The sequence below is a fragment of the Doryrhamphus excisus genome, chromosome 11, assembly GCF_030265055.1.
Source record: "Doryrhamphus excisus isolate RoL2022-K1 chromosome 11, RoL_Dexc_1.0, whole genome shotgun sequence".
Lineage (NCBI taxonomy): Eukaryota > Metazoa > Chordata > Actinopteri > Syngnathiformes > Syngnathidae > Doryrhamphus > Doryrhamphus excisus.
Window position 1 is genome coordinate 7976992 of NC_080476.1, and position 23197 is coordinate 8000188.

The 23197-nt window shown below is 39.2% G+C and overlaps 4 protein-coding genes across 9 annotated transcripts; 3 read left to right on the forward strand and 1 right to left on the reverse strand.

Annotated features, from left to right (window-relative positions):
* Positions 1–259: 259 nt before the first annotated feature.
* On the forward strand, positions 260–3485 carry si:dkey-71d15.2 (SH3 domain-containing kinase-binding protein 1). Of its 3 annotated transcripts, XM_058088131.1 has the most exons (6): positions 260–808; positions 1056–1149; positions 2016–2121; positions 2241–2470; positions 2550–2613; positions 2682–3485. In XM_058088131.1, exons 3-6 carry the CDS (start codon positions 2044–2046, stop codon positions 2718–2720), a joined length of 411 nt encoding a protein of 136 aa, XP_057944114.1. In that variant the 5' UTR covers positions 260–808; positions 1056–1149; positions 2016–2043; the 3' UTR covers positions 2721–3485. The 3 variants fall into 3 exon arrangements, with proteins under 3 accessions (XP_057944114.1, XP_057944116.1, XP_057944115.1); XM_058088133.1 differs by lacking the exon at positions 1056–1149 and having other exon boundaries at positions 2019–2121; XM_058088132.1 differs by lacking the exon at positions 1056–1149 and having other exon boundaries at positions 261–808.
* lipia (lipase, member Ia) lies at positions 3042–11785 on the reverse strand. Of its 2 annotated transcripts, none has more exons than XM_058088129.1 (11): positions 11629–11785; positions 11176–11261; positions 7187–7557; positions 6990–7098; positions 6463–6564; positions 6305–6394; positions 6047–6214; positions 5375–5464; positions 3749–3857; positions 3486–3659; positions 3042–3405 (listed from the first exon to the last, which is right to left on the reverse strand). In XM_058088129.1, exons 2-11 carry the CDS (start codon positions 11231–11233, stop codon positions 3321–3323), a joined length of 1356 nt encoding a protein of 451 aa, XP_057944112.1. In that variant the 5' UTR covers positions 11234–11261; positions 11629–11785; the 3' UTR covers positions 3042–3320. The 2 variants fall into 2 exon arrangements, with proteins under 2 accessions (XP_057944112.1, XP_057944113.1); XM_058088130.1 differs by having other exon boundaries at positions 7187–7433; positions 11629–11772.
* A 1302-nt stretch (positions 11786–13087) lies between these two features.
* On the forward strand, positions 13088–17103 carry pcyt1bb (phosphate cytidylyltransferase 1B, choline b). Its single transcript, XM_058087802.1, has 8 exons — positions 13088–13499; positions 14590–14689; positions 15373–15489; positions 15589–15740; positions 15815–15893; positions 15970–16112; positions 16185–16373; positions 16500–17103. Exons 1-8 carry the CDS (start codon positions 13419–13421, stop codon positions 16689–16691), a joined length of 1053 nt encoding a protein of 350 aa, XP_057943785.1. The 5' UTR covers positions 13088–13418; the 3' UTR covers positions 16692–17103.
* Positions 17104–17212: 109 nt separating this feature from the next.
* LOC131138671 (palmitoyltransferase ZDHHC20-B-like) lies at positions 17213–23145 on the forward strand. Of its 3 annotated transcripts, none has more exons than XM_058087800.1 (13): positions 17213–17365; positions 18366–18392; positions 18688–18782; positions 19792–19912; positions 20537–20606; positions 20705–20737; positions 21316–21436; positions 21538–21673; positions 21762–21888; positions 21964–22053; positions 22133–22212; positions 22296–22342; positions 22410–23145. In XM_058087800.1, exons 1-12 carry the CDS (start codon positions 17248–17250, stop codon positions 22337–22339), a joined length of 1062 nt encoding a protein of 353 aa, XP_057943783.1. In that variant the 5' UTR covers positions 17213–17247; the 3' UTR covers positions 22340–22342; positions 22410–23145. The 3 variants fall into 3 exon arrangements, with proteins under 3 accessions (XP_057943783.1, XP_057943782.1, XP_057943784.1); XM_058087799.1 differs by having other exon boundaries at positions 17214–17365; positions 22407–23145; XM_058087801.1 differs by having other exon boundaries at positions 17217–17365; positions 21967–22053; positions 22407–23145.
* Positions 23146–23197: the final 52 nt, after the last annotated feature.

Below are 23197 nucleotides of genomic sequence, written 5' to 3' on the forward strand. Positions count from 1 at the left end.
TCTTTTTAGTTTATCTCTCTCACAGTGGACATGCACCTACGATGAAAATTTCAGACCCCTCCATGATTTCTAAGTGGGAGAAATAGCAAAATAGCAGGGTGTTCAAATACTTATTTTCTTCACTGTATTTACATTTTCTCATTCGAATGAATATAGAATATATGAATATATTCAAGGAAAAAACAATGGTTGGGTGTGAACTGATTAAAAGTCTTGATGGGGGTAATGATGGCTTTTGTGATGGCATTGATGATATAGTATGGCCAGAAAAAAAAATGCATAAAAAGTCCAGGTCCAGGCACTTGGGTTTGAAAAATATAAAAGGCCTTATAATTTAATGGGCTACAAAACATTACAGTACACCAAACCCAACACTTTTAATTGTTTTCATTTTTTTTTTCAAACCTGAAGTTTTTGCTGGTCTACCTCTTTGGATATATTCCCTTCCGTGAGCAGTGCTCCAGTCACCTCTCTCACATGACTTCCAAGTGTGGAGACATTTTGACTTTGCACCAATCAAAACCCGACATTTCATAAAAGGATACCTGAAAGAAAATGCAGGGGTCTATCGCTCCTCTTTTTTTGTAACCCTCTGCTGTGCCTAAAAACTACTTGTCCTTCACTCCGCGACGCCCTTCATTCTTGCCTGGTGATATTTGTGAGCAGGGTGGTGCGCCTGTGCTAAACATAGCCCCGAGTGTTGCACGCCTCATCAAAACACATCGTGAAGACCACAGTGAGCTACAATGGCTGGTGTTGAGTTACCGCAGATGTTGCTGTATCTCACTGGGGAGGCTCACTAAACACGGTAAGTAATAAAGACTATAGTATTTGTACAGCAACTAACGACAATCTGCTAATTGGCTTTGTGTGTTTGTGACAGACATCTGGCACGTTGGTTTGGGCATGTCTTGATGATGGCAGACATAATGCAAATACCAGTGTCCTGGTACCAGGCATTTGTGCTTCACTGACTTGCTTCGAACTGTCGTATTTATGATGTATTATTAACTACACCCGCAATAAATCATAGTAATTGAATCCCTTTGTTACAGTGTCAAAACATTATTACAATGACCAGTCCAGGGTGTACTCCACCTCTCGCCTGAAGTCAGCGGGGATAGGCTCCAGCATACCCTCATGACCCTAGTAAGGATAAGCGGCATAGAAAATACATGGATTGATTTTTTTTTACACACCTCTCTAACTGAATACTGAAATTGTGTACCCAAAAATAGTGTACATGGCAAGGGAAAATACTTGTACTGTATAAGGCAGACGTCTCAATGTGCCACATTTTCATGATGCCACATTGCCTGGAATAGAAGGTGTTTTCTTCCTACAATAAAAAGAAGTGTAATTTTATATTTGGGGTCTAGAGATTTATTTGTACAAACAACCAGTTAGCCTTCTCCTCAAGCACACCAGAGCTTTTCTTCTTGGCAGTAACACACCTGTGACCTCCAGAGCGCCAACCATGACGCAGAGACTCCGATTGGAAAACAAACAACTTAGGATATGAGAGGTGTAATGCTAATTTTAAGATAATGGCGAGCAATGACATAGCCTCATCAAACTGTCAAGCCTTTAATAAATTTGATTATAAATGCTTGAAACTTTTGTCTTAAAAACCATATTTGAAAAGATGGGCCGTCTTGTATTCAGGTCAATATGATTTTATTGTCATATAAGAGTATTATTTGACACCCATTTAGAAAATATATAATTAAATATTTAAACACTTCCAACATGGAATTATAAACAAAACACAACAGATAGAAATGATACATTTTATTTTGATGAATGCTTGAAAATTCACTGATCATGGTCGGCTCTGGAACAGCTATAAATGAGGGACGTCTATATTTATGGGTTTATATGTGAATACATCTTACCTAAGAAAATGAAGCCCTTTTCTGAAGCACATAACTTTACACAATTTTACAAAAGTTGACTTCAAAACAATATTTTTAAGCAATCATATTGAAATGAGACATTTTGTGTTTCAAATTCAGCAGGGCCGACAAGGTGCATGCACTGTTGATGGAAAGAAAAGGCAACCAGAGTGAGGAGCTGAATTCTTCAATCCTACAAAAAAAAGAAACAAGTCCCAATGGAGCTGTAAGTATAAAAAAAATACAAACATATTTGCCCAGGCTCCCTCTATTGAACATAATAACACATGTGATAGAAATTATTGACAAAATGTTTTCTTTTTCTAATACTCTTGCTCTTCACAGGCTTATGAACCCAGAAACGTTCTCCCATACACGTCCCCTACGCTTTCCCCACTGCTTCCCAAAGCTCTGTCAGCTGTTCTTCACGCTAGGCAGACCTCTCAGGGCCTGGAATCAGAACCTCGACCAAGAAGAAGTCCAACAGAACACACATCATCACCAAAACTGGAGCGACTGCAGTCTGAGCTGAGAGACCTGAGAGAGCAGTTTGAACAGATGAAGACTCAGCATAAGTAGGACGACTCTGTCAGTAATATGCAACATCTCTTTATGACTTGAATGTATTGCTCACCTCATTATTTTGTGTTGCAGCAAAGAAATTAAACTGCTGATGAATGAGCTGGATGAGGAGAAGCGAATTCGTCTGACTTTACAGGTAATTAAGCCTTTATGTGTGCATGGGTAGTTCATGTGATGATGCCTTCTTTCTTTTGTGTGTTTTAGATGGAGATACAGCGCATGAAGAAGCACATGTCCAAATGACAAAACATCTATATAAGGACAATCATTTCATTATTTCTATTCACACTGTTGTAGTTTGCAGTGGTATAGAATGATGTCATTATGAGGGCTGTTTGTAATTTAGATTTTTTTATATTTAGATAAAGTTCTACAGCCACAATATTAAACATATTGTTAATGATTACCTCTCAGTCAGCCAATTATCTTTGTAAAGGCACAATTTTATGGTATATGTATGTTTGCCACATCTAATTAAAAGTACAGATTTTTTTAAATTATAGTTAAACTTATTATAATTATAGTTAAAAATTAATCACAATTGACAGGGAACAAAAATGAGGAAATCTGGTAGTATTTTTTTTTATTCAGAACCACAAATATATTCACACAAATAAATAAAAACCATATTGATATACTGGAACTATAATGGAAAAAATATGTAAACATCTGGGACATTTACATCTATTTACATTCACTTTATGAACACAAGCAATATTGTTATATTATTTTAAAATAACTAACTTGTGTTGCAAAATGAGGTGAGAAATAAAGATTAAAAAATTGTTTTTTAAAGCAGAAAACACAGTACATTCGATATATGACGAGTGATGAGATTTTGCCTCAAAAATCGGATTCTTGACAATAAAGAGGAGTGAACGTGATCTCTTTGTCCTCCTCCAGGACCAAGTCGTAACGACACAAAGGCCTGAGATGGACAAAGTTGAACAAACATATAAAAAAGATGGAAAGATATCAAATAAATGAATAACTGGCTTCTGCTTGTACCTGTCGTTACGTTCCAGATGCGTGAGGCGAATCCGGAGAACACGTAGTTTGTATTTGGGCTTGAAAACGTTTCCGGTGGAGAACATGAGAGTCATTTTGTTGACTGACTGAAGCTCTGTGTCAAACTGAGCAAACAATTTAGTCTCTTTGTACTTCTTGAACTGGGATGCTTTACTGTAAGATAGAAAAAAAGTACACATAAACACACATAAAAAGAAAATTACAAAAGAAATATAAATATGAAATTTAAGCTACAGACTTACTGGTCAATATGTGCTACAGCATCAGGACCAATCCCATGTAGTTTAACAGTAATATATCCCCAATGTACATCCTCATTCCATACCACCACATCCAGCCTGTAGTTGGTCACTGAAAGAAGTCATTTACATGAAGTTACATACATGGTGAGACAAGTAATTAGTTTAGTTTGGAGTCTTTGGAAGACTTCTCTATTGACTATTGCTTTTCTGTAGAGGAGTAACCTTAGCTACCTTCCATACTTGAGGATAAATTCCTTCTGTAATACTCAAGTTAAAAATATAACAAAGCTAAAAGCTTGAACAGCCTATTAATACATTTTATTTGTATAGCGCTTTTCAAGATACTCAAAGACACTTGAAAAATGAAGTTGAATAAAGCAAGTAAACAGAATAGAAGACACACCAAAATACAGCATTCATTGGTTAATACACAGTTAAAAGATGAGTAAAAGCGGGGCGGGGCACAGCAGTCAGATATAAAAAGTTAAACATTAAAAACAGATTTAAAGAGGTGGGTTTTTAGTTGGTTTTTGAAGGTGGGAAGGTCAGGGCAAGCACGGAGTGAATGGGGCAAAGAGTTCCAGAGGGTGGGGGCAGCGATGGAGAAGGCTCTGTCTCCCCAGGTTCGGACCTTGGTCTTACAGGGGAGTGCCAGGAGGTTGGAGTCTGAGGAGCGAAGGGGACGCGGGGGATCGTGTGGATGGAGCAGGTCTGTGAGATATGGGGGGGTCATCGTGGAGGGCTTTGTAGGTGATGAGAAGAATATTGAAGTGAATGCGTTGGGGAATGGGAAGCCAGTGGAGGTTTTGGAGGACAGGGGTAATGTGTTCACGGGAGCGGGTGGAGGTGAGGAGGCGGGCAGCGGAGTTCTGAATATATTGTAGTTTGTTGAGGGTTTTGTCTCGATTGTCATGACCATTGGGTTTATCACATTTTAGCTCAGATAATAACTTGAATTTCCAATATATTAGTGACTGAATATTCAAAATTTGCATTCCTTTTATAATGGATTCAGATAACTAGCTCTTTACAGGCAACATGCCTGTTGAGTTTCAGCTAAAATGAAAGCAAAGGTATAGAAAACTGTAGTGAGACCAGCCATGTTGTTTGATCTAGAGACAGTGCCAGCGAGCAGAATTAGAGGTAGCAGAGATGAGGATGCTGAGGTTCTCATTGGGAGTGACCAGGATGGATAGGATCAGGAACAAGTACATGAGAGGGACATTACATGTTAGAGGCCTTGGAGATAAAGTCAGAGAGGCCAGACTGAGATGGTTGGGACATGTCCAGAGGAGAGATAGTGAATATATTGGTAGAAGGATGCTGCGTTTAGAGCTGCCAGGTAGGAGGTGTAGAGGAAGACCAAAGAGGAGGTTTATGGATGTAGTGAAGGAGGACACGAGGGTAGTAGGGTGTGAGAGAGACAGATGCAGAAGACAGGGTTGAATGGAGGAGATTGATTTGCTTTGGCGACCCCTGAAGGGAAAAGCCCAGAGAGAAAGAAGGAGAAGATGCCATTTTTTATAGTCTTTACTTCATTTATGTAATAACTGCAATTTCCCATGGCTTGGTAATAATTTAATCTTTCTTATAAGGACATCTTCCAGAAGTAATTCTCTTACTTACTGCAGAATGGAGACTTTTTATTTGTGAAGAAGAAGGTTTTTGTTTGGCCCATCCTCAACAAAACATCCTTCCATTTGTCAACGTCATAACCTGGAATGAAGGGAAATGACAATTAATAGTGTATTTATTGTGTTTATCAACAATCAGTGGCGGAGTGAGCAACCCCAGTGGCCACCCCCACCACAGTTTTCCACGATTACCGTATGTTGGTTGGTTCTGGTTAAGTTTTCTCACAATATTGACTTTGCAATCAATTCAGCACATAATTCTATTAATATTGGAAACTGCAGCAGCATGAGTGGGCATGTAAAGCAAGGAATCCATAGAGTTAAAAACAGCAGTGCCGATCGGCATCCGCTTATATGATGCCCGGCGTGAGTTTGGCTGCCATGATGGTGAGCAGAATCCAGAAATTTGAAAACACTCCTCAGCTGTTAATTGCTCTAATAGAAGGTGCAGAAGCATTGGCGGATCTACAGGGTGGCCAGTGGTACCTGTGGGCACCCCTGGTCACTCGCTGGCCAAGTTATTGCCACCTCCATGTGAGTAATGCACCTTCGCCACCCCAATGATATAACTAAGCAGTATTATGTCCATAAAGGCAGTATTTTGAAGAAGTACCTAATGTGATGTGCATGTGTTCCCTATTCTAACAATAATAGGAGTGTTTACCAAAAACTGGGCATCCGGCATCGCCAAAGTGGTCACAGCTCATGCAGTTCCCATCCAGAAAGTCTCTATAGGAGGCGCATGGGAAGGCTCTGCTGCTGCAAGTGTGATTCAAGGACTCACAGTACAGGTACACAGATCTCTGGTGATCACATTTAAAATAGGCTGTTCCTACACAAACGAAAGAAAGTAGACACTATCAACACAGCAAATCAGTGAAGTTTCATTTGTACAGTTTCTTTTCATTTCAATGAAAAATACCTGAAAAGATGGTTTTGGGGCAGCCAGGCTGATCGGTTCCTCCATTGGCGTAAAAATCAATATGACCTAGAGCTTCTCTATAGCCTAGAGCTGCAACAAACAACACCACATTAAAGCATGACATAATTTATGAAGTCATTATTATTATGACTTTTTACCGTCTATGTCTGTGTGCAGAGCATCCACAAACTGGGCATCTGTGGGATCCAGGCGGCCCTCTGGAGGAGTACCAGTGAACTGAGGCCCAGCAGGATCCAGAGCTGTGAATATGCAGTATGGTCATAAAGCATGGCTTGTTGGACTTGAGGTATGACCGGGTTCAAATTCTGGATGAGCCCATTTGAGTGCAGGGCAGTGCAGGGATCCATTCATATTGTTGTGGTCGTCATATACTGTACCCCCAGGAAATTAGCTGGTGGTTTAGCTGCCCTTGAACAAAGCACTAAGTACTCCTTGGAGGATATAGCAACCCACTTTTCAGTCATTCATTTTCTACCGCTTATCCTCACGAGGGTTGCAGGTATGCAGGAGCCTATCCCAGCTGTCTTCGGGCGAGAGGCGGGGTACACCCTGGACTGGTCGCCAGCCAATCACAAGGCACATATAGACAAACAACCATTCACACTCACATTCATACCTATGGACAATTTGGAGTCACCAGTTAATCTAACAGGTAATTGCTTACCTGTAATTCTTCCAATTGCCCCATTGAGGTTAGCACCCACAAAACCAGAAATGTGAGCACCGAGACTGATTCCGATCATGTGGATGTCACTCAAAGAGGCACCATTCTCCTGTAAAAATCATCATACATCATAAAGCTGTTGTTGTCCTAAGTCCAATCACAGTATACATGATAAAGCAGGACCTCCAAATAGTTACCTGCATCTTTTTAAAGAAGGCAGTAAGGTTGTGTGCCGCCTTGTGCGTGTTCTCTACTGCCTTCAAATAATTCACATTAGCTGCTCCGTAATTCCAATCTGCTATTATGACATTGAGGTCCTTTCTGGCCAGAAGCTGCTCTGTGATCAGGTGAGCCCACACCGGAGGAGAACCCGTGGGCCGGTACCCGTGGATGATAAATGTAGTGGGCCGAGACAAGTTGAAGTTCGGGTTGGCCGACAGGTTGCTGTGAGACAGAAGTGAGCCGCAATGAATGGTGTCTCTGGTGAACAGCAGCAACCTCATCTTCAGGGTGGTGCCGATGATTGCATGACCCAGGTCTAAATCTGCCAAGTCATCACATTTCTCAGCTGGAAGTGGGGAGAAAAGAAAACTTATATATGGCGAGGACAAAAACAAATCAACATACAGTCACTGACATCAGCTACATATGCACAAACACCCGACTATAACATATTTTTTGAGACTAAACAAAAGACAAAATGAACCCTTATGAGCACACCAGTGAAACAACTAGTAGAATACAATAAAAAAAATAGATAATTTTTCTTGACAGTTGACTCTGATTACTGATCACCATTATCATGGAATCGAACTCAGGTCTCCTAGCTGTGTGGCCTGAGCGGTAACCGTGCATAGTTATATAATATTATAATATTAAACTCTAAAATTTTAAGACAGTTTCTTTTGGCATGTCTTTGTATCTGCGTGTGTCAGTGACAGGAAGAAAAGCTCTCCCTAACTTGAGGAGAAGTTGTTTGGTGTACATGGATACCTCTTTCCAGAATTTTTTCTTGGTAAAAACTGTCTCATATTTGAGTCATTATGGTAATTATTATTGAACTCAAAAGTTCAACTGCATGTGCAGCTGCTTGTTGCTAGGCAGATTTAATTGGTCTCAACAATAACTGCCCCATGACATACGTATGCTAGCTATGCCTTTGAGATTGTGTGGATGGCAGGGATCTTAAAATACTCAGAAAACAGCACCAAAAGAATCATGAGACACAATAATTTTGTTATTTAACCCATTCAATACCTAAGCCCTCTTGCCCGAAGACAGCTGGGATAGGCTCCAGCACCCCCGCGACCCTCGTGAGGATAAGCGATAGAAAATGAATTAATGAATACTAAAGCCTTAGTTATACATTTTTATGAACCTGATACAACATGATACAACTCCTCATCCAAAGGATTAGACATGAGAGCAATAAAAATGGCCACTAGATGGCAGAAGTGCATATGTTAAGATGGAGGGAAAGGAGAAACACACATGACAGGAAGAACAGTGATGTGCACACACACAGTTCAGTTTTAAATCTGAAAGCTATAAATAGTTCATGGTTATATTATATACTTGTAAATAAATTGTTATTTTGATGTAAAAGAAACAACTTCCTTTGTGTTGTTTATGTTGTGGTATAATTCTTTAGATATTTGAGCTGTCACAAAAGCAAAAAATATTTGTGTCAAATTGTACCTTTTCTCAAAAAGCTTCTAGTTGGCAACTGATCTTTTCCTGAAACTCTGGTAATCTGTCCGTAAACTGAAAACAGGTAGAAACTAACTTTTTTTTCCCGATGAAAGATGGTAGGCTGCATGTTTTTATAGCCATAAAATACAATATTCTGTGCGCCTTGAAAGATCAGTCTAAATTGCCAAAAATGGCCACTACTCAAGGGGTTGTCATTTGAAAAATGTCTGGCGCTGAATGAGTTCATTAGTACTATAAAATAATGATATCTAACCCACATCATTATCATCAACATACAGTACCAAAAGAGTCGAAGAGTCTAAGATCACAGGAGTTCTTACTGGTAAACACCACAACACATTGGAATCAGATGAGACTTATCATGTGACCAAGTGGAACTTATGGGACACTGCATGATGCATAATGTTATGTTGAACGAAACCACATTATTGTACAATTAAACTGCCACAACATAGAAACTTTGTAGAAGTAATGACTGTATTTCCCCAGTGTAAACAGCTAAGACTGTACATTGTACTAGCATTACTGTAACTAATATGCTATTAATATTATTCCTGGAATTACACAAACAGTTTGCGTAAATGGGTATTTCGACATATTACAGTTGGTTTCCCTTGATGGTGACTCATTATTGATGCTTCTATTATTGCTACGTAATTATCTATAACCCGGTGGTTCTGAATTATTTCCCGTCATGCTTCCAAAAACTGATCTCTTTTTATTTATCAGTACTGTACAGACTGAACTCCAAACTGAAATCAGCAAAATGCAACAAAATGGAGAGCAGTGAAGCATACAAGGCAATAGATGAGCCTGGATGTCCTGAAGATTCCAAGGAATTTTCAATTGGGTGGGTATTGGATTTCTATAGTGCTAACATTCATAAGCCATTATTCATTCACTCCTCCGTCACACACTGGTGGTGGTGACCTACAGTACATCTGCCTGCCCTGGGGTAGACTGAGAGAAACATGGCTGCCAATTCCCACCACCAACCACCTTCTACCTCCTGAACTAAAGCCGCCACGACCAATACCATAAAAGCTTTGGTACCAACATCAAATGATTCCCCTTCTCCATATCTATTACTGATAATTCATCAAACCATATCTTTTACACATTGACACAATATGTTGCTTTGCTTACATTTTGTCACTTTAGAAACATGATGACTAAATCTAGTTACGTAAAGTAGTGGAATATGAATAGCATACCATACTGATTCATGCATTAAGCACTATATCAATGGATATAGTGCGCATCTCCAAGCTTACAAGTCACATGGTGCAATGTGATATGTTGTGAGCATTGCAATCATTTCTACCTATAGTGGCATTTCCTCAGTCATGCCACCTGCAGAGTTATGTTTCAAGTGTCAACATGCACATTTATATTTCCTATTTACATCATGAAGGACATTAACTGAACAATTGTAATAATTTGTATGCTTTATTTATTTTTTCAGTCAGTGTTTATGGTTTATTGTCCTTTATAATAATACTGTTACAATTAAAAAATAATTGTGTTAGTCCATTTTTCAGATGGTTATATTGTTTTTTTTTGTATTATTCCGTACACTATTCCTTTACTTTTCATGTCAGGATTTTTGATTGGGAGCTCCTGTGGATGTGATGTCACTAGGACAAAAATTGGTCCTGGATGTTTTGTTCCATTCCAACTCTGCCTGAAACTGACTATAACTTTGTTTCTAGTGTTGGCTGGTGCTTTCATTTGAATGCAGACCTACCAAAAGGTACACATTTATAGTACTCAACATGTAATTTGACTCTTGAATTCGTTTGTATGCTTTCCATTTTGTTGCATTTTCCTGGTACAGTTTCAAGTTCAGGGCTGCACGGTGACCTAGTGGTTAGCGTGCAGGCCTCACAGCTAGGAGACCAAGTTCAATTCCACCCTCGGCCATCTCTGTGTGGAGTTTGCATGTTCTCCTCGTGCATGTGAGTGTGAATGGTTGTTTGTTTATATGTGCCCTGTGGGATATGTGGGATAGGCTCCAGCACCCCCGCGACCCTTGTGTGGATAAGCAGTAGAAAATGAATGAATGAATGAGTTTCAAGTTCAGTCTGTACAGTACAGATAAATGAATAAGTATCAGTTCTTCTAGTATGGATGGATGTGAATAGTAAAGCAATTAATTAAACAGGCTATAATTTTCCAGTACAGTATACATATGGGATATACTGTACATATAAAGGTGGTTCAGTTGGGTTGCAGAAATACCAGCTATCCTCAGTATCTATTACTCAATAGAAACTACTCAATGTGTTGCCACATTGTTGCATACATGTCATCTGAGGTGTGACAGAGGGTACAGGAGGGACATTGGTTTTCTCGATAACCACATTGAAGTGTCTCAATTTGGTTTTCAGTTCCCCTTTTCCCCCCTGTGTGAATGTACAGTTTACAGTACATATCTACTGTCCTACCAAATAAAAGCTACACCGGGCCTTACCTTTGCATGTGTGAACAGTTACAGCCAAGAGAAGTGTCAAGTATCGCCACAGGGACATACTTGAGTCCGACTACATGCAAATGAATCTGGAGTTGGGAAAACACAAATAAAACAAAGTTATATAATACCAATATATTGTATGAATACATATAGGCAAGGATAGTGTTTTCTAGTTTAAATGTTCTCTTTTAAAGTTATATCCTGTAAGGCGACTGGCTGAGTTACTCATCTACTTATCCTCCCATGTTTGCACACAGGACATGCATGAACAATCCCATTTGGATTGCAAAATCTTAGTGACAGTGATTACTTGAACATTTATTTTTAACAGGACGCATGTAATAATCTAATCAGTGTGTGACTAGTTTCCACTGATACATGTGCACATTGTTAGGCATTCCTGTTTACAATCAAATCATGTGATTAACTGTATTAGTAGTAGTTTTACCTTACCTTAGTTATGAGGGAGTATTTCCTGTGTTGTTGTGTCCAAGGATTTGGACTCTAAAATGTTACGCAGTGTTTGTATCCCTACATGCTGAAGCAGTGTTCACTTCAGGAAGTCCAAGTAGATACTTAGCCCTCCCTGCCTGCACTCACTAAGATGGCCCCACCCCTTGCTTCAGGTCATTGTGCTCACAGGTGAAACATTCTTGTCAGCTCATTCCTGGTATGTATGCATGGATGCATGAAGTTGCTCTTCACGTCAGACGCACAACGTGGTCTTGAACTGCAAATAAACTCCTATTTTACTTTTTTTTTCTACAAAAAGGAAAATACTGGTTTGTACATATCACAGCATAGCATAGCAATCCCAAACTATTATCAAATTTGTCCTTTAAAATGTGAAAGTTCCGGATGACACCACGGTGATCCAATTGTTGCTGAGAAATAACACACAGCTATTTAGCCATTTAGATTTTGTCCATTTTTGATGCTGTAATATGTGATTATGATTAAGATAATTTAGAGACACAATAACATTATTGTGTCTGGTTTTGACTCACTCACAATTATTAAAGGGCATTGACACGAATGAAAGAGAAATATAATTTTGGCTGTCGTCAAAACTCTTACAAGTAACATAAAGTGACACTTTATACTGTTTCCTTCCGTACTCGTCACATAGTCAAAGGTGTGCTCCTCATTCCCTTCTATTACCACTAGAGGGCAGCATATTACTAGCAAGTTGACAAGTTCATCTGACTAGAAGTAATATTTAAATGTGCAATACCACTGATTTCATTTATGATGTGATACTGGGTAAAATTCAGGCTGGTATCGACAATACCGATATCAAAACTTCAAATTCACCTAATGTCTATAGTAAATTTTGTATTCATTGTATTTATTGTATATAGAATACAATACATTTGATGAATGAATTAATACATTATTAAATCAAATATTTTAAACAAAATAAATAATTGATTATTAAAACAAGTAACGTTTCACACAAATGTTACTGTTCCTCAGATGGCTATGAAAAAGTATTGGCAATAGCAATATTTTGATTTGAGTATCGATTGTAGAGCGTGAAATGTTGGAAACGTAAGTAATAATGTCAATCGCAATGTCACATCGCTAAATTAAATGCTAACAGCAGCACAATAAGTTAAGTGTTAAGTTGCTGTGTGATGACTTTAGTGTTATTTTATAAGATGACACCACACCAATAATAGACAGTATATATAATGACCTCCTGCAATTTCTCAAGCTCGGAATTCACAGTAATAATCACACTCTTTAAATATTTATGTCATCATATATATCAAAGTTGCTCCTTAAATCCTTCATCCTTTCAGTATGTGGCACTTAATGGAAAATGTTTGGACAAGTATAACTGTATTCTAACCAGAAATTACATAAAAACAAGCACATACAGTTCTACTATGTTTGGTTTCAAAGGCTGGCAATGTACAAGTTCACCTCCAGCTGGTGTTAACATTAGTTTCAACTTTCTAAGAAATGACCACTTTTTAAAAATTATTTAGCAGAACATTCATTTATAGGTTTCTGTAAGTTTTAATCTTAGTCAGCACGCATGGACTACAGGGAAGTGAACTGAAAGACACCGATGACAAGCACGTACTACATTAGAGCAATGTGAACTTTGCTCACTCCATTTTATCATCATCAGGGTCGGCCGGGCAGGGCGATAGTATGTATGCGTAGAGGCAGATAGAGGCCTGAAAATCATCTGTGGAAAGCCACCGGTTTGTCGAAGCTCTTTACTAGAAAGCATGGCTGGAAGAAGACGCAACAACAGATGTGGCAACAACCAGCAACAGGCCCCGCGGGGACCAAGGGCCGGCTCAAGGAGGGTAAAGTACAATATCTCATATATTTTGAATGCTATTTTTAGTACTGTTTAATTAAAATGTTTACTTTAAAATGTACTTAAAAATTGTTTTTAATGAATAAATGTTATTGAGTTAAGAAATATCAGAGAGCCAGATGCAGTCACCAAAGGAGCCTGCTCCGGAGCCGTAGGTTGACTACCCCTGATGTAGACAGTTAACTCATAAAACGGGTGGGATGACATGACTCGTCCTTTATAGCCATAATACACTTACTGACCACGTCATTAGGTACATCTGCACCGTCTTAATCAGATCCAATTGGGTTGTATTAAAAGTCAAAATGCATATGTACAATATCCATGCATATAAAGTACTATTGTCTAGTCTAGTATAGCACTTTATTGTCCAATGAAATGCTAAAGTGTGTCCAAACTTTCGAGTGGTACAGTATATAACGATAACAACAATAAGAACAATCTAAGGGGGTGTGTTTAGCACATGCTAGTCCCAAATTGTCTTTTTTTTGTCCTTAAAACACATTTTCATTGAAGTTTTGATCGTAAAAGAATATAAAGAGTACTGGGTTAGCTCAGCAGCTAAATGGCATTCAGGAATAGATTACATTAAAAGTCAAAAGTGTTTTAAAAGAACAAACACTAACGAAGTTTAAAGAATTTAGATAAAAGTAAAGTTCAAAGAACAACACAACAGATAAAGTTGTCTAATTATACACACACACACGCAACACAAAGTCCATGTCCTGACCCTTAAGGCTGTTGACATTATTCATAAATACTGTATGTCTAAATAAAATTACATAAACCTCCACAGTTGCTCTAATTGCTCATTTATCTTAACAACATGATTATGCTTTTCCTGCATGCGTCAGACATTTATGCTGCTTACACTTTAAAGCCTGGTAACCTTTTAAAAGCCAAACGGGTTTCTTGCACACTTCCAAAAAAAAGCAATTAGCGCCTGTCCATACTTGCCTGCTGTCATGATGCATTCTTAGAGGACCGGTCTGCAAACTGTAGCAGTCAACAGCAAACTTGCAAGTGAGTATATTTTGCTTGTTTTAATCTCTGGTGTCTTTATATACTCTATATAGGCACTAAAGGAGCCTGCTGTTTTTGCTAAGCCGACGGGTTATGAATCAGAAGTCCCTCATGAAAAGCTCACCATTGCCCAAGCTAAGAGGGGCACACCAGGTAGTAACACTTAAGTTCACAATTACTGTCATACTATTACCAACTATCTCACAAATGTGAGTGCACCCTTTACATATAATATCCAATGGAAATGACTCAGCACACAGTCATCCATTCATCTGTCCAGCGTTTGTCCTCATATGGGTCATGGGTGAGCTGGAGCCTATCCCAAATGACTTTGGGGTACGCCCTGGACAGGTCGACAGCCATCAAAGGGCACATATAGACAATGTTAGAATTGCTGGAATTCCATGAACCACATCTCCCCAGTGCCGGCAGCACTCATGCAGCCCCACACTGTAATACTTGTCTGGATTCATTCATCCATCCATTTTTTTTCTATACCGCTTATCCTCACGAGGGTCGCGGGGGTGCTGGAACCTATCCCAGCTGTCTTCAGGCAAGAGGCGGGGTACACCCTGGACTGGTCGCCAGCCAATCACAGGGCACATATAGACAAACAACCATTCACACTCACATTCATACCTATGGACAATTTGGAGTCACCAATTAACCTAGCATGTTTTTGGAATGTGGGACTGAACATGCAAACTCCACACAGAGATGGCCGAGGGGTGGGCCTGTGAGGCCTGCACACTAACCACTCATCCGCCATGCAGCCCTGATGACCAGTTATTAGTATAAAAAAAGTATAAAGCATGTTTCATTTTCTTATGTTGTAGCTCATAGACCTGTTAGAGTCTACGCTGATGGGATATTTGATCTTTTTCACTCTGGACACGCCCGAGCACTGATGCAGGCCAAAAATGTCTTCCCCAACACGCATCTGATAGTGGGAGGTACACAATGACTCCTTCATGTTATTCATATTAATGAACAGAGAATTTGTATTTAATCGGTAGTGGAGTCATTACAGCAGTGTGTGTGTGTGTGTGTAGTGTGCAGTGATGAGCTGACCCACAAGTTTAAGGGATACACAGTGATGACAGAGGAGGAACGCTATGACGCCCTGAGGCACTGTCGCTATGTTGACGAGGTGGTGCGGGACGCTCCCTGGACCCTATCCACTGAGTTCCTTAAGAAACATAAGGTTGGTTAAATGTCTTACAGACAGAAAACAAAGCATCTCATCTCATCGGTTTTAACACTGTGTGATACTTACAGATTGATTTTGTGGCCCATGATGACATCCCTTACAGCTCTGCGGGATCGGAGGATGTTTATAAGCATATAAAAGCAGCTGGTGAGGATTTGTCAAACGTGTATTTTGTTAATCTTGTGCAGTTAATACAGGATTGTCATGTGTGTTATTGTTTTAGGGATGTTTGTGGCCACCCAGAGGACAGAGGGCATCTCTACATCAGACCTGATCACCCGCATCGTGCGTGACTACGACATCTACGTGCGACGTAACCTCCAGAGAGGCTACACTGCTCGAGAACTCAATGTTGGATTCATTAACGTAAGCCAGAATCTCTTCCTGCATCGTTTTGGAGAACTAAGCAGAAGTAAACCGTGTCTTTTGTTACGACAGGAGAAGAAATATCGTCTTCAGAACCAGGTTGACAAGATGAAAGAGACGGTCCGCACTGTGGAGGAGAAGTCCAAACACTTTGTGTACCGGGTGGAGGAGAAGAGCCAGGACCTAATACACAAGTGGGAAGAGAAGTCGCGTGAATTCATAGGCAACTTCCTGGAGCTTTTTGGGCCAGATGGAGCTTGGGTATGTTAAAACCACATAATTTTAAAAAAGGAAATATTAGGGATGTCCAATATTGGCTTTTATACTGAAAACCGATATGCCGATACTCTCAAACATAGTAACATGCCCTCTGTTGTCCTTGTACAGCATGCTATTCAGGAGCGCAGTGGACGAATGCTCCAGGCCCTGTCACCTTACTCGTCGCCACGTGGCTCCCCCAGCAGCAGTCCCACAAGACTGCGCTCACGTTCACCTGACTCCTCCCCAGTAGCCTCCGGCAGCACCTCTCCTTCTTCCACATCACCTCCTGCCTCTCCATCCTCCCGCCGTCGCACCTGAAAAAGGGACACTTACCTCTCTCCACACTACCTCCACATATACAAATGTCAATGTGCTCTTTTGGTTTATATGTAAGATTAACATTATGACCAAGGGATGCCATTAATCAAACTTAATATATTGTATGAATGAATTTATGATACAGTATATGTACAATACCTTTATATAATGTAAGAGTAAAGGCAAAATAATTGGAGTGGGTTTTACACATGATTCATTCTGTACCGTTTGTCTCTAATTTGTGTGTGTTATGTCATTTTCCCGTAACGTTGTTAATAATGCACTCCAGGGTATTTAAAATGTAAAAAATGTTTATGAAACATACAAACAAAACATACATCATTTAATTCCCATCTTAAGCTTTTGTCTTTTTGTTCCCCATGTCGAATTCTAGTTTAACAAAAATATTTAGTCAAGTCAATGTTTTCAGTATTAAGAGACCATAAACGTTCAAATTCTTTACGGAAGCTCGGGATGCCTGGGATTTGTAGTCCATCCCCCTTTCAGCAACCCCGACCGTGACGTCACTGACTCCACAGTCCTTGACAGATTAAAGATGGCGCCCTCTCATGCGCTGAGGTGCTGCAAGCGTACTGTGAACTGGATACCTGTCCTGTTTATCAACCTGGTTGTGGGATGGTCTTACTATGCTTACGTCGTGGAGCTTTGTGTTTGTAAGTCAAATTATTTTTTTAGTCCGTATTACATGTATAAGGCTAACTCGAAGGGCGGAGATGTGGTTGTGTTGACAGTTTCCAGGTTGCCAACTTTAAGTCAGCTGTTGTAGTGTGATTTAAAAATCATGTGAGAGCTGCAAACCAGATTCGTTCATCGTTAATGTTTCGTTCGCTGTTGTTTTTCCATTTACTAAAGTGCTATTTTAGTCAGAAGAGTCTCAAATTTATCTTTCGGGTACCGAGAGGAAGTATTGCGTTTGCTACAATAGGTTCGCTAGAATAACTACAACAAGCTCTGAAAAGTGAATTATTTTGAGTATTTTTATTTATAAAAATATATATATAATAATAGTAGCGCATTTCAATAAATTACAACATCGCGCAGAATGTCTTTGATTTTAGGAGTTCAATGAAAACAAAGAAACCAAAGAGAGGCTCAGGAAGTTTTTTTTTTCCATGAGATACAGATTTAAAAAATTATTAAGAAATTAAACAGTTTTTCAAACGAACTACTGAAATAAAGTAGCTTTCATGATATTCTAATATATCGAGGTGCGCTATTATGGCTTTGTGTGTATTTTAGGAGTACATTACTGTATACAGTAAATGAATAAAAAAATAAATAGGCTTATATTTGCTTGTCTAACAAACAGGCCCTGCATTCTTGAAAGCAAAGGCTTTCCATTAAAATGTGTTGTTCACTGTCCTTCACTCACAGATGGCTTCTTATCTCAGCTGTCCTCATGGAACTGATGATACCATTATCTGCATGTAGATGTATTTTAGCAGCTGTGATCAGGCGAGGGGCGCATCCCTGCTTTTTCAACAAAGCTCTGTCTCATTGGGAAGAGAGGTGGGGGTGGGGGCACTGCAAGCCGTGCCAGGCTGTTGCCAAATGGTGCCAGGACAGGGTGGAGTGCAACACGGGATGTGAATCTATGCATTCTTGAAAAGCACTTACTATATTATGTCTGCTTTCTCTGTTTGTGTTATGTAGATACAATCCCAAACAATGCAGAGCGAAGTAAGTTTTACACTTATTTGTCCTTTTATTGTTATAATCAGGGATGGGCATTTGACGTTTGACAAAATGATAAGTCAACTGCCAGTTGATGTGAACTGTGTGTGGTTACAACTCAACATCCCATATTGGTTTGAATCTTCTCATGCACTCCATTGAGATGAATCAACAATCAATTCCACTCAAATGGCTGACTTATTAACAATCAATTGATGCCCATCCCTAGTTGTAACCTCCTATCACTTGCAAATATTACATCAGATGCTAGTGATGCTTCACCTTTGCTTCATCTCAACAGTCAGCTACTTGGTCATCTTCCACATTTTCTTCTTCATGTTCATATGGTCTTACTGGAAAACTATCTGGACAAGACCGGCGGAACCATCAAAAGCGGTATGCCACAACATACATGTTTGTGTTCCAACATCTAATTGTATCTGAACCTAATAATAAACTGTCATGGTTTGGCACATGAAAGAGCCTATTTTATGAACTCCTTAATAGTAGGAATAGTTGCATTTGAAGCATCCTGCAGCTTTATCTAGGTCTGCATGCACTTACAAATTTTGTTGTACTCCTCAGCTGTTGGTATGTGTGTTACACTTGCCATATTGTTGTTTATAATGAACTCCTCAACAGTGTCAATGCCGGATGAGTAGTTTGCTTCTTACCGCAATTACAACATTGTCTTTGTTGCTGCTGGTGAGAGATAATTGTCGAATAATAACCATGTTGTTATAGAGCAAAAAAACATTTCCCCCACTTTCTCATGTGCTCCAAATTATTATTATAGTAAAAAAAAAAGTAATAACAGTTTTCACCTGCTTCCAATTTAAGCTCTGCCGTCTTTGCAGGTTTCACATGTGGAGTACGTGCCCATTATAAGTTAAAGTGACAAATAAAGCAAAGCATGTGGCCACCTTGTGAATGAGAAGTTGCCATCAGCACTAATAAAAGTTAGCAAGATGGACTCACAAACAATCTTTGTGTGTCCTACTGTAATTCTCTTGCCATTAATACACCCTGCACTGTATTCTAGGATTGCACACTATAATGTTGAATCACATAGGGTAACGTTTACAAGGGCCAAACCACTAAAACTGAGATAACAATCTATCTTTGAACTCATTTACACGTACCCAATTTCCATTGACTTGTGGTGAGGTTCATGGCGGGTTAGGCACTGACATTTTATTTAATCTTTAACGTCTTTTGCTCAAATGAATGTTAATACAGGTTGCTTATTGAGAGAATAACAAGAAAAATCAATAATAGAATAGAACTGAATTTTTCACAAGCGGCATAGAAGATGGATGGATGGAATAATTCACTTTAAGTAAAAATACTTCTGAATCCATAGCGCTTCAGTACCTTGCCTGACTGTCATTTCTTTTCCTCTCAGTTCACCCTGCCAAGAGCGGAGAAAGAACTGTTCGAAAGAGAAGAGCGAGCGGAGATGCAACAAGAAATTTTGAAGAAAGTGGCGAGGAATTTACCTGTTTACACACGCACAGCAGGAGGAGGTGAGGTTATTTTTTTACTGCAGTAATAAAAACTGACTGTATTATATTTGACATTGTGTTAGAATTCAAAGAAGCCGCTTAAGATCAGACCACCAGTCCAAGGACAGACGCAAGGACACAGGAAGTGCAAACACCTTTTCATCCTTAGTCATGATTGTACCTAATTTGCACAATAACCCACAGCCCGCCTGAACACTCCACATATACAACAGGTGAAGTTTTATTGGATGCCACATCATGTTGGTGTTCTACAATTTTGAAAAAAGTAGGCATAGCACCAGTGGGAGCCCTCAAGAGGTCCATTTGTAAAGTGCCTTCAGATAACGTCTGTTGTGTCAGTTTTCGGTTCAGTAATGTCCATACACTAATTAAGAGCTGGTATTCCCTCCTAAGGCACAGCAGGTTTATGTTTTTCCACAGGAGGACTAATTGGGCTCTGTGGGCACACACTGTCTGTTCCAGTCACGAACATCGTGTGTAACATATTTTATCTTGGTGGCTTTAAAATAAAGCATCTGCAATGGAAAAAATACAAAAAAATTAATTAATGAAAATAAAACACTAGCTGGACTTTAATCGGGTTCCACTGTATTTATTCTGCTTGCTCTTTTTTTTTCTACATAGCTATTCGATACTGTGACCACTGCCAGGTAGTTAAACCTGACCGATGCCATCACTGCTCCACCTGTGAGACGTAAGTGCACATACTCATTATTCTATTGTCTCGGCCTGTTTGTTGGATTATATAATCACATCTATATATCCAACTGCATATGTTCCTTATTCTTCCAGGTGTGTGCTCAAAATGGACCATCACTGTCCCTGGTAAATTACACTTTTTTTTCATCCACATCGTCATTTACAGTGTTGTTTAGGTACCATTTATATCACCAGAAATGCACTCAGTAGCACACTCGACTCCACCAAGGTAGAAAGATTGCAGTCTGCATATCAACACAAATGATGATGACAAAAGAGCAGTCAAATGTTGAATTCAGATAGAGATGTGGAAGTTCATTTGTTGAGAAAAATGGCCCGCAGTCGTCCATGTTTCATCATGGTAACTTGTGCAATATGACACAGCATTACTGCAATTTCATGATTTAGCAATTTACCAGTACTTGTGTTTATTTGCATCATGTGGAGAACAATCTGCAATGAGAGATAACATTTTGTTCTATAGCCAAAATCTTTCATAATGAAAGATTAAATCTTTTGTGGAAATCATTACTGTCGGTTTTCTGTAGTTTTACTTAAACTTAAACAAATAAGCAAAGGTTGGTGAAAACAATACATATCACCTTTGCAGAGGTAATAATTCCACAATATCTGAAGCATCTGATTTTTTTTCTGTGAAACTCTTCGATTTTGTACATTGTGCCATGCCTTTTTTTTCATTTCAGGGTAAATAACTGTGTTGGCTTCTCCAACTACAAGTACTTCGTCTTGTTTTTGACATACGCCTCACTCTACTGTGCAGTAATATGTGCTACAGTCGCCCAGTACTTCATCAAATTCTGGACCGTAAGTACAGACCCTTTTTAAAATCTAACACTACTCATGCCTGGCATGTTGTAATTTATTATGTACCCCCTATAACCAGATGTCCCTCTTTCTCTCCATAGAAACAGCTTCCTGACACACATTCAGCCAAATTCCACATATTGTTCCTGTTCTTTGTGGCAGCGCTGTTCTTCATCAGCATCTTGTCGCTCCTCAGCTACCACCTCTGGCTTGTAGGCAAGAACAGGACCACCATAGGTAGTTGCAGCTTATGCATTATGCAGTTTTATCTACTCCAAAGTCACTGCTGATGTCATGATTGTGCAATACTGTTTCTTTTTTTCAGAGGCTTTTAGGGCTCCAGTGTTCACAAATGGTCCAGACAAAAATGGATTTTCTCTTGGCTTCAAGCGGAATGTAGCTGAGGTGTTTGGGGATGAAGCCAAGTACTTTATATTTCCTGTTTTTTCCAGGTAAATCTTGACATATACATTCAAAATACATGACTGTTACCATAAACGCAAGCTAAGGATATGTCTCTGTTTCAGCAGTCTGGGGGACGGACATTCATTTGTTACCAGGTTGGTGCACATCGACCCTGAACAGGCAAACAGTGTCCTGCAGCAAAATGGCAAAAGGTCTCTATTTAATTTATTGTTATTCTATCATACTGGATGTATTTTTTGTGGTTCACCTCCAATGTCACTTTTATTGCAGTCCTTTCATGGAGGAAACAAGCCCTAATGTGCTGGCCAATGATACCCAACACATAGTGGATGAAGACAAGGAGAAAAATGGTACACTGCAGTACTGTATATACTATACTATATAAGTGCAATTTTATTCTGTAAAACAAAATTGTCTATTTTGGCTCTTTCAGGCGGAGTCCAGATAGCGTCGGTGGCCATGGAAAGCGAGCAATAAAAGGTATATAAACTTTTTTCCTGTTTTTCTAAAAAAAAAAATATTGACATCTATTTTGCTGATCCAGCAGGTCAAATCAGGCACAACAGTAAAGACCTCACACGCTGCCTTGACCATCAGCACGTCCACAGGAGCCGGCCCCTGTCCTAAGCTAGGCTTTAACTGTCTCATTGTTCCTTTTTATTTAATGACTTTGCACACTGCCGACACTGCTCTGAATGGCACCCATTTGGAGTAGCAGTAGCAGTGTGATCCAGAGTTGATACACAGGTTTTGTGTTTTGTTTTGGTCCAAAGACATTAACAGCATTCTGGTACTGCTTTATTCTCCGAGCCAAGGTGTGTTTTTAACTCTACGATTTAGTATTACACTAGCATCAATAATTACACCTAGTTAGCCTCAGTCAGACTTAATCATTTCTTATTAATGGATCAGGAGTGAGGACTACTGCCAACCATGTGTGCAATATGTCTGACAAGATTCAGCACAGGAAAGTCACTTTTTATCTGGTTTCAGTTTACATCACATAATTTTTATGTTTACAATGTCAAATTATGTATTTTTATATGTACATCAAGTGTATTGGTGTGAGAACTGGATGAAGTTTAACTGCTATGAAATAGTAATAATAGTAACGTCCCATTCCACGTACATATTTTAACACCTAGCTACCAACAACTGCACTATTAACATTTGTAAATTATTGACATTGCATGAAAATGTGAATATAATACTTGGACGTTGTTGTTGAAAAATGAATTGAAATCCTATTTTGAAAAAATACTGTAATAAAAACTAAATTGCTATTGTATGGTCAGCCTTTTAAATTCATATTTATAAGCAGTTTTTTTATGTAGA